We start from the raw sequence: 11555 nt of genomic DNA, 5'->3' as shown, positions 1-11555 counted from the left end.
TTGTTTAGTGCTTTCAGATTTTCAATAGTTTTCTGACTTAGTTCGGTTCGTGATCTCAGTGAACTCTAATAGTTTTTGGAGGAGATTTGTTCTTTGAGCTGGATGGTTTGGTCGTGGAGCTTTCGTCGTTCTTCTGAACGACATCATCAGCACAAATGTCGGGTAGAAGTGAAGTGTTCGAATTTCTTCACATATAGTTCATAGCTTCAAGAAAAAAAACTCCATCAAGATCATCCACCTGAGCAACAAATCTTATTAGTGTATGAGTTATTCTATTGTTACTATTCTCGATGGAACTTTGATCAACCTTCTTTTATTTGAGTACTCCCTATATTGATTGGCTATATCTATCTATCAATCAATCAATCAATCAACCTATCTATCTATCTACTCTAATTAATTCACGTAGTATTGTTTGTTCGAATCTTCCCATTGATTTTTGGGACAGCAATTGATCAGTCTCTTATTGGCATATGTGCATACTGCGCGTATTGCCTCGATATAGTCTTAATTCACAAGCATCATAAGCAAAGATGGATAGTGGTTAGCAGTGGAATTCAGTTTGACGCGTGTTTCGTCCTATTTGGGACTCATCAGCTAGATATACCTGCATCTCACAGTTGATGTTCACTCTAGGACTCATCCTAAGTTTCACTGAAAACTAGAAATCATTGTACGATGGGATACGATATAACTTTTTACATACTGGGTTCGAGTTCCAGAGTGAACATCAACTGTGAGATGCAGGTACATCCAGCTGACGAGTCCCAAATAAAATTCCACTGCTAGCCACTACCCATCTTTGCTTATCATTATTCTAAGTAATGTTTCAAAAATTATTGTAAAGTTGAAATTCATTCAACTATTTACAATGAAAGAAAAAATAACTGATAAGTCAACAAAAAGTGATTCTCATTTTCTCTCTGTTTCTTTTTCTTTCTTTCACACACACACACACATGCTCCATCTCATTTACTACTAGTTATTGTAATACACATGGATAGTTTTATCTTCAAATGTTTCTCTTACGTCACTTTCATCGAGTTAACAATCTTACACGGAACAATGAATGTAATGAGACAAAAAAAAGGATATATATTTTTAAGGAAAGTAAATAAAACAAATGACATCATCCTTTTAGTTAGTTTGCGTTTTTTTGTTTCCTTTCAAATAAGGTAACGATTCTTTTCTTTCCCCCTTTCTAAGTTTAAAATAATATTCTTTCTTTTTTACATGGAGATATGAAATGTAAGAAAACCTAAGAAATTGTTGTAATTTGTTAGTGAATGAGTTGAAAAGATTAAATATTTTATGATGTAATGAATACAATTGATAAGCTTGGCTGGAATGATATGATATTGACTTGTTCAGATGTGTTTGTTACTCAAGGGCTGGCCTGCGTCAATACCTGAATTAAGGATAGGGAGCGAAGTAATGGAACGCGTCGACAACTTGGAAGTCTGATCAGCCTTAAAGGGTTGGTGTCCGACAAAATCTGTTCATGGATTCGAACAGCTCGTTTGGCCTTTGCCAACTTATGTCACTTACGGATAGACGAGATATCCGTCTATCTATTAAGCGATGAGTATACTTCACAGCAGTTCGCTCTGTTCTATTTTATGGCTACGAAACGTGGACATTAAGAGTAGAATATACTCATACGTTACTAGTATTTGACCATAGGTACTTTAGAAAAATTCCTCATATCTGTTGGGATCACCGGGTAAGTAATAGTGAGGTTAGACTCAGGGTATTAGGGATTGATGGTAAATCAGTTGATGGGGTGATGAATCGTCATCGACCGAGATGGTTGGGCAACGTGTTATGTATGCCTGAACACTGAACACCGATTACCACGACGCGCTATGCTGACTAGTATTGGAGATGGTTGGATGAGAGTTAGGGACGGCCAAAACAAAACATGGCATCAGTGCTTGAAGTCACTAACTTCTAGTCTGAGCCATGTTGGTTGGGGTCCACGTGACTACCATAACCAATGGATAGAGACTCTATGTGACATGGCTCAGAATCGATTACAATGACGTAGGTGTATGCAGTCTCTGTTTTCCCTTAAACCTTGAGATTAAAACTGCTTCATATCTGTCTTTCTTCCTACACTACATCCTCATATACAATCTTTCTTTTATATATTACCACCACCACTAAATTAACTACTTCTATGAATTTGATGTTCATCTTGTCGTGCTAATGAGGTATGGCAACTTGGAGCGGTGCATATATGTGCATGGTCCTACGTTGTACCTGATTGACTGACAGCTTGATCACACTTAATATTCTTGCTATGTTCTTTTAGATTACTTTTGATTTTGATTATTTATTGAGTCTCTGAAGAAGTGACTTAAACTAAGTCACAAAACATCGGTAAATCTGATTTTTCTACTCATCAGAATATTATAAATAGTTTATTGTTTCTTATTAATAAGTCTATTTATTGATAGTTGAAAGCGTGAGTCAATTGAAGCTAAACCAAAATGGAAAACCTGGAAACACTGGACAGCCGTCTCGTCCTATTATGGGACTCCTCAGTAGTGAACATCCTCGATCCCGCACTCGCGAGATTCGAACCCATGACCTATCCAGGAGCTCTAGTGAGAAACAGTGACCAGTGGAGTTCAAACCACGCTTAGTATGAGATAGGAACTCACTGAAGACAATTGGCGAATGGTTGCTCAATTTCGTGGATCAGTTGAAGTTAGACATTAACACCGTTAGATTCCGGAAGGCTCAGTGGTTTGTTTGTTAAGTGCTTTGGCTCGAGACTGGTTGGTCCTGTAATCTCGCTCGCGAGGCGGGATCGTGGGTGCGCACTACTGAGGAGTCCCATAATAGGATGAAACGGCCGTCCAGTGTTTCCAGGTTTTCTATGGTGGTCTATCTTCAATTGACTCATGCTTTCTACTATGAAAAATACTAAATCTTCACAAAACCCCTTCTGATAATCTATTTATTGTTCAATTTATTTGAAATTATCATCAGCACAAACTTCAGTTAGAAGTGATGTGTTCAAATTTCTCCACATATAGCTCTCAGTTTTTCCTGTAGACCTCGATGTTGTTTGGTTCTTGTTGACTTTAAACATGCTCTACGATCAAAACCATCTAGCTTAGAGAACAAAACTCCATCAAAATCATTTTATTTATACTACCTTATAATTCATCGTTTTGAGAATGTAATTTAAAGCATTAAATTGATATATATACGATTTGATTAGTCTAAGTATTAAGTCTAAGTGTTAAACATCATTTACAATTCACATCCAATGAAATCTCAACTTAAGACATATAATACTTAGGTTGGATAGCATTGCAAAAGTGTTGCATTATGTAGAAGATCAATTGCGTTACAATACAACACTGGTGTTTGCATCAGTTAATATCTAATATAGTTTAGGTCACTATTGAGTAAATTTTGCTTTCTAATCACTTAGGATTTATAACTGTTTCCTTTCTTGTGTCACTAACAATGAATTTGGAGACTCCGTTACTTTATTTGTCACACAATCGATAAGCAGCAAAAGCCCTCACATTCTTAAATTTTGTATTAGAATATCAACAAAGGTTGAGTAATTCATTTGGTACTGTTTGTTTGAATCTTCCCATTAATGTTTAGGACTGAAGTTGATCAGTTTATCATTGGAATATATGCATCCTGTGCGGATTGTCTCGATATTGCCTTATGTCCCGGAGTAAAAATCAACTCTGGGATGCAGGTACATCCAGCTGACGAGTCCTAGACAAGATGAGACGCGCGTTTTGAATTCCATTGCTAGTCTTCATCCATTTTTGTTTATAACGCTAGTGACTTAAGGCAATATCGAGGCCCATATGTCAATAAGAGACTGATCAAAGCTTCATTAGTGTTAACTTGTGAGCTTGTATTCTTTTCATCTCTTGGTAAGATTTTTTCTGTATGAATTATTTATATCTTACTGTGATAGAATTTCGAAATTTTGTTCTGTCTAGAGTAAAACAACTTACTTAATTACTCTTGTTAACCCTCATGGAGAAGCATAGGCCGCCCACCAGCACTCTAAATCCAACCCTGTCCTGGGAGATCCTTTCCAGTTCTTTCCAGTTTCTATTCATCCTATTCATGTCTGCTTCTATTTCTCAATGCAGTGTGTTCTTTGGCCTTCCTCTCATCCATTTCTCTTCAGGATCTCAAGTTAGCACTTGCCTCGTGATATAGTTTGATGATTCCTGCAATTTGTATCGTATCCACCTCCATCATCTTTCTCTAATTCCCTCTTCAATTAGAAGTTGGTTTGTTCTTTCTCACAGTCGGTTTTTACTGATGGTTTCCAAGCAGAGGACATTGAGTATCTTGCATAGACAATTGTACCTTTTTGATGATAGTTGTAGTGGTTCTCCACGTTTCAGCTCACGAGTATAACAACACTTAAGTAAATATTTATTTTTATTTATTCAATATTAGTATTCTTATTTACTAAGAGGTTCACTTATTTGGAATATTTAAACTATTTATAGTAGTTAAGATTAGCGTATACATTTTAATCTGTTAACTGACCTAGAACTTCACTTGGAAAACTGCAATGTTCTACATAAGCGCTCAGTATATATTATGTAGACGATTTAACTCTGAGATGCAGGTACATCCAGCTGACGAGTCCCAAATAGGACGAAACGCGCGTCCTGGATTCCACTGCTAGCCACTATCCATCTCTGATTTAACTTCTGTTAAACTGGTGAAAGTTTGAAGATCTGACTTATTGTGACGCTTGTATGTTCATATAAATGTGTAGTTTATAAGTGTAACTTCTATCAATATTTCTAGTTTATAACTGTAGATTATTAATGAATTTTCATAGTTGAAAGCATGAGTCAATTGAAGCTAGACCACCAAGGAAAACCAAGAAGCACTGGACGGTTGTTTCGTTCTATTATGGGACTCCGCAGCAGTGCGTACCACGACCTCGCCTCTCGAGGTTCGAACCCAGGACCAACCAGTCTCGCTCCAGAGCACTTAACTGAATCATGCTTTCAAGTATGAAAATACTAAATCTCCACACAAAAAAATCACTTCTGATTATAAACATCTGCTCACTAGTGACTGGCTTCAAGAGGTATTTCCTAGAATTCTAGTGAGAAGCAGTGACCAGTGGAGTTCAAAACACGTCTGTTGTGAGATAGGAACTCACTGAAGACAATTAGTGAACGGTTGCCCAAACTTTGTGGGTTGGTTGAAGGTAGACATTAAGTGCTCGCGCGCGAGACTGTTAGGTCCTGAGTCGGAATCTCGCTAGGTGAGGTCGTGGATGCGCACTGCTGAGGAGTTCCACAATAGGATGAAACGGCCGTTCAATACTTCCACGCTTTTCATGGTGGTCTAACTTCAACTGACTTATGCTTTCAACTATGAAAATACTAAATCTCCACAAAAAGAACCCTTTCTGATTATTAATGAATTGAAAAATGTTTCTTGTTTCTTGTTCAAAAATGAATCAAATATGCTCAACTATAATATACATCATCATTTGAATGTCTAAAGCAAATCGATGGTTTTAACAACAACATCAAAGTGTCCATAACCTATTGTTCATTGAAATAATTGTCACCATAAAAACGCAAGTTACGAACAGTAAAAACAGTGCTAGCTTAATTACGAACTGGGAGTGTATATTCGAATACACTGTGAAGGATTAATTGTTATAGTAAGAGTTTAGATACTTAATATACCTCGTATAACCTGAGCACTCGAACGCTAGAGCCATCCAAATTGCAGATGGGCCCTCTCCATATTATTAATGAAGTAACGGAAATTTCATCATCTGATTAACCTGAACACTTAGAGTGGCCGACTGATTCATTTAACATATGAGTAAACTGGAATATTTGATGGAACGCTTTAAAACTATTCAACACAACATGATTATTTTGTTTTTTTTTCAGTCAGTTAATTAATGAGTTCATAATATAAACTTATATATTACACTTCGTTTATACATATTTAATAAACTCAACTGCTTCAGTAGGATGATGGCTTTCTTAGTTCATCAAGTTTCCGTCCCATACAGTAGAACTGTCATGACATTTGTATTGAAACTTCTGATCTTGGTGTTAGTTGACAGACAGTTGTTTTGAGTTACAGATGTTCTTCAGCTGTAAATATGCTGCTCTTGCTTTGCCGATCTGCACCATCACATCTGCATCAGATCCACCGTGTTCATAATTTTGTCAATACTTACTGGAAATTATTAATTGACTAAATATTACATGTGTAACTATGATACTGTTGTGTTTAAACGGATGATTTTAATAAACAGTGAATTACTCTCTGTACAATCATCTAGATATCAGCATAAATTGTTTGTCTACCTTAAGAGTTATAACTGCGTCACTAGGCAAGCCCTCACATGGAATCCTCAAAGCCAAAGAAAAAGAGGAAGACCAAAGAATACATGACGCCGAGAAATGGAGACAGACATGAAAAGAATGAACAAAAGTTGGATAGAATTAGAAAGGAAAGCTCAAGACAGAGTGAGTTGAAGAATGCTGGTCAATGGCCTATGCTCCATTGGGAGTAACAGGCTCAAGAAGAAGAAAGCATTTATAAATATATATATATATATGTATATATATATAATCTAGATGTCCAGCGTTCTTTCATGAGATTGAAGGTCCTGAGTTCGATTTCAGCATAGGAGGTAGTGTTTGCGATTGCCGAGTAGTCCTATACCATTATGAAATGACCGTCTAGTGCTTCTAGGTTCTCAATGATGGTCTAGCTAAGATTATTTTGTAGTTCAAACTGTGAATATTTTATAATTGACACAACTCCTTTTACAAATAAACCAATTGAAAGAATATATTGTTTTTCTGTTGATGGGTTAAAAGCTAAATCATTTAACTACTGTGACGAATGAGTACTTCATCTAGACAACCAATGTCTAAAGCATTATTGAATGGATTACAAATGACGAAACTACCTACCCAGTGAGTAAATCATTAACCATAGTCGCATATTGGCAAACGAATGGCCACGTTACTTATGGCCCCCAAATGCCCTGGCACGGTTGAGAGTGGGGAGAGTCCGCTCTTTCTCTCGAAATGCTCTCACATGGCCAGCGAATATATAGCCTCTGCCAGGGAAGTCCTACTCACTGCCTTCTCACAGCGGGGGTGTTGTTTACGAAATTGAGAGGACGGAAAGCGAATGTCCGGTGCTTTAACCGGGTTGGTGGACATGGAGCGTTCACCTAGGGGAGTTGGAAAACCCTGATTCCAAACCAATGGTACACATGAGCTTCAGTATCCTGAGGGAACAAATGGCGTACGAACCAATCGTTGATCACCGGCTACTATGGGACTGCATCTCCTCACGATGCTCCACTGCCTTGTGGATCAGACCTTCAGGTCAAAGGCTCGGGGTGTGGTCCCCTAAGTAAACCACCTGTTTCGGTTTGGGCATTCGGGCAGTATCCCAGCCCTCACACAAATCAAATGAGATTTGTATGGCGTATATGTATCTGGTGCTTCCTTGTACCAATATTTATGTGTTTAAATAAATAAAATAAGAACGTTACTTATGTCGATTCACAAGTATACACAAGTCATAACCGCTTTATATGATAATCCCATTGAATGATATTTGATGCTGATGACTTCTTTTTATAGTAATGTCGGTTTTCATTTATTTTCAGTAATATCATTATCATCTGACGAAAAATAAAAACCCCCCTCCCAAATGGATTCTAATGAAGAAGAATATGGTACTACATTTTTACAATCTGATAAAAACAAACCAAATGATAATACAGGTTATGAAATGAAAACAATAAATCAAGATAATAAAAAAAGGGAAACAAAACGGCGAAATAAATTATCTAAGGTAACTTTAAATTTTTTTTGGAAATAAAAACATTGATTTCTTGCTCAATGGTCTATAGTTGGATGGTTATATTAGTGGCCTAGAGTTCGATTTTAGGTTGCGGGTTAGTGTATGCACATTCCTAAGGAGTCCCATAATGCGATAAAATGCTCATTTATTGCTTTTAGGTCCTCACTTGTTATCGTAATTAAACCATTTCATAAGTTTAATAAAGATATGTGTTAAACAGATGGATTATAATTCATTTGTATTAGCTATTGAATGTCAACTTGACAACCATTGAAATCAGGAAGTGTTAAGTATCTGTTATAGTATTTTCAGATAAGATGGTGGTTGGAGGTGGTCAACAGGAAACCCTGGACCCGGGTTTCGTGCTACTTGGCACTCGTCAGCAAAGTGTACCTGTAATCTCTAGCGAACTGGTGCTCCCTGACGGATTTGATCCCATATCACGCAGCTTCACAGTCAGAGACGTTACTCGGTCCGCGACCGACTTCCTGTATGACTGAGATGTAATCACAGTTGATTGATCGCCACCCAGTGATCAATCAATTGTTGTAGTATTTATTAATGGTCATACCAGCGATTGAATCTAGGAAGGTCAATAAGTCAAGGCGACAAAATTCCCTAGAAACTACTGAACTACGATCACATCTTTACATAAACATTTAATCATAAGCTCTCACATACTTACAGTGTTCTTGTTGAGTACTTTTCATTAAATCAATATTATTTCATTTAAAGATCAAAAGCATCGAATCTAGTTTTAACATTTATAATTATGTTCTTAATTTTATTTTTCTTCTATTATACTAAAAGTATGTTAACCAATATGCCATAGAAACTAAACGGAATCTTATTTTGTCTCAGTATATGAATAATCAAAGATTCTATGTATTTTGTTTCCATCCCCCCAATATGCCATTGTAACTAAACAGAATCATATTTTGTCTTAGTACATTAATAATCAAGTATTCTATCTATTTTGTTTCCACCCACTCCTCCCCCCCAAGAAAAATTGTTAATTATCTTCCGACATCAAAATTAAGGTGTATAGTTTTTTTTTCTATGTTACTAATTTAGTCAGTGAAATACTTTGAAAAGAATATAATTTCAACTATATATTAGTTGAGTTAATCTCATAAATCAAAATTAAAAAGAAAATGGATACTGTAAGCAAAGATGGATAATAGCTAGCAGTGGAATCCAGGACGCGCGACACTTCGTCCTATTTGGGACTCGTTAGCTGGGTGTACCTGCATCTCACAGTTGATGTTCACTCTGGGACTCGAACCCAGTAACTTTCGCTTCAAACGCCATCGCGTTATCCACTCAAATACTGATTCCTGATAGTCACTTGTTTGTGCAATGGGGTGAAGTTAAAATTTACTTAGTATTGTTTGTTTGAATCTACCCATTGATGTTTAGGACTGCAACTGGTCAGCCTCTTATTGGCCATAAGTGCATACTGTACGTATTGCCTCGATATAGCCTTATTTCATCATTCCTAACAAAGCATGTGAAATGAGGCAATATCAAGGTAATACTCACAGTGTACACAAATGCCAATTAGAGACTGATCAATCGCAGTCCTAAACATCAATGGGAAGATTCAAACAAACAAATACCTAAGTGAAAATGGTTACTGTCCCAGTTTTTGCTTATTATCAAGAATGTGATATAATTACTTATATTATTTAAGTAGTTCACCTTATTATTTTGGACTTTTTTAATCCGATAATTAGTGTTGTGGTTTTGGCTAGATAAACTGAATAAATGTTCTTAATCTACTTTTATTAATAAAATGCAGGAACAGAGTTATGATTTTGACTATTTTGAATTACATAATGTGTGTAGAATACGATTGTCAGAGTTGATTTGTATTACGTTGTGTAACCGTTTTAATTACTTTCAGAAAACAAACTTACTTACCTATTTACGCCTGTTACTCCTAATGGAGCATAGGCCGTCAACCAACATTCTCCAACCCACTCTATCCTGGGCCTTCTTTTCTAGTTCTATCCAGTTTTTGTTCATTCTTCTCATATCTGTTTCCATTTCTCAGCGTTAGGTGTTCTTTGGTCTCCCTCTTCTCCTTTGACTTTCAGGATTCCATGTTAGGTTTTGTCTTGTGATGCATTTGGGTGCTTTCCTCAATGTGTATCCTATCCACTTCGAGCAATTCTCCCTGATTTCTTCCTCTGCTGGATGGAATCTGGTTTGTTCTCTCTCACAGCAGGTTGTTGCTGGTAGTGTCTAGCGAACGGATCCGAAGTATCTTGCGTACACAACTGTTAATAAACACTTGTATCTTCTAGATGACGGCTTTCGTAGTTCCCCGGGTTTCCACCCCATACAGTAGAACTGTCTTCACATTTGTATTGAAAATTCTAATCTTGGCGTTGGTTGACAGACAGTTGTTTTGAGTTCCAGATGTTCTTCAGTTGTAAATATGTTGCGCTTGCTTTGCGGATCCGCGCTCTCACATCTACATCAGATCCACCGTGTTCATCGATGATGCTTCCCAGATATGTATTCAGAAAACAATTTCTTATCAATTTTTGGGATACGAGTGACAGCTGAATAAGGTATTGATTGTCCAATCTATCAGAGTTATATTTATTTATTTGAACACATAAATATGGGTACAAATGGACACCTGATTATATATGTGAGACATAGAATTCGTAAGAGGACTAGGATACTTTTCGAATCCCCAAACAGAAGCATGTGATTTTTTTATGGGACCACCCTCAGGGTCTTAGGCCTTGTAATCTAATCTACAAGGCAATAGAGTAACGACAGGAGATGCCTTCTAATGGTGACTAGGGATTAAGAATAGGTTCATATGCTACTTTTTCCCCACAAGATCCTCCAACCCATGTACACCACATGTTCAGAATCAGGTTTTCCCAACTCACTCGGATAAATCCATCGAATAGATCAACCTAAATTCAGCTCCGAACATTCGCTATTCGTCCTCTTAATGATTTATATATCTATATTACGAAGTAAATAGTCACATTGTTTACTTAATTCTGTAAAGATAAGTGTCTAACTAATAATGAACAAATTACTTTACAAATAAAAAAAGGTGACAAATATGTTGATAAACAAATGAACACCTGATTATATTCACACATGATAAGGGTACAGGGATTTCATCTATTTGTCGGTAATATTCAAATGAAAATGAAAATATTTTTTTAATTATTATCTGGTATCCTTGAAATATTTCAATGAATGATAGTCGAAGATAATCATTGGATCGTTTGGGGTTAACAAAAGTTAAACGTTTGGTACTGTATAATGCTCAGTAAGAGAAGTAGTTCTAAGAATTCATTTAGTATTGTTTGTTTGAATCTTCCAATCGATGTGTTAGGACTACAACCGGTCAGTCTCTAATTGGTATATGTGAATACTGTGCGTATTACCTCAATAAAGCCTTAATTCACTGGCATGATAAGCAAAGATGGATAGTGGCCAGCAGTGGAATCCAGTTAGACACGTGAATCATCTTATTCGAACGTCATGCATTATTTTATGACCTGAACCGTCGTACTACACTGCAGTTGCTTTCCGAGACTTGTAGCAGCACACGTACCCTTTTATGTAAGTTTTCCCATTTTTAAGAATAAACATCTCCTTTCGGCATCACGCTGAAACGCTGATTCATATCGCTTCGT

At 36.7% G+C, this 11555-nt stretch overlaps 1 protein-coding gene across 1 annotated transcript in view; it reads left to right on the top strand.

Moving 5' to 3' along the window:
* Positions 1-7692: 7692 nt before the first annotated feature.
* The window catches only part of Smp_016600, a 60217-nt gene continuing 56354 nt past the window's right edge, over positions 7693-11555 (top strand). The window contains exon 1 of the mRNA XM_018798418.1: positions 7693-7869. Coding sequence (XP_018653362.1) covers positions 7726-7869 — 144 coding nt within the window. The 5' untranslated portion in view covers positions 7693-7725. The remainder of the gene's footprint in view (positions 7870-11555) is intronic.

Source organism: Schistosoma mansoni, chromosome 6, assembly GCF_000237925.1.
Source record: "Schistosoma mansoni strain Puerto Rico chromosome 6, complete genome".
Taxonomy (NCBI): Eukaryota; Metazoa; Platyhelminthes; class Trematoda; order Strigeidida; family Schistosomatidae; genus Schistosoma; species Schistosoma mansoni.
The sequence above is the reverse complement of the archived record's forward strand: the minus strand, read 5'-3'. Positions and strand labels throughout refer to the sequence as shown.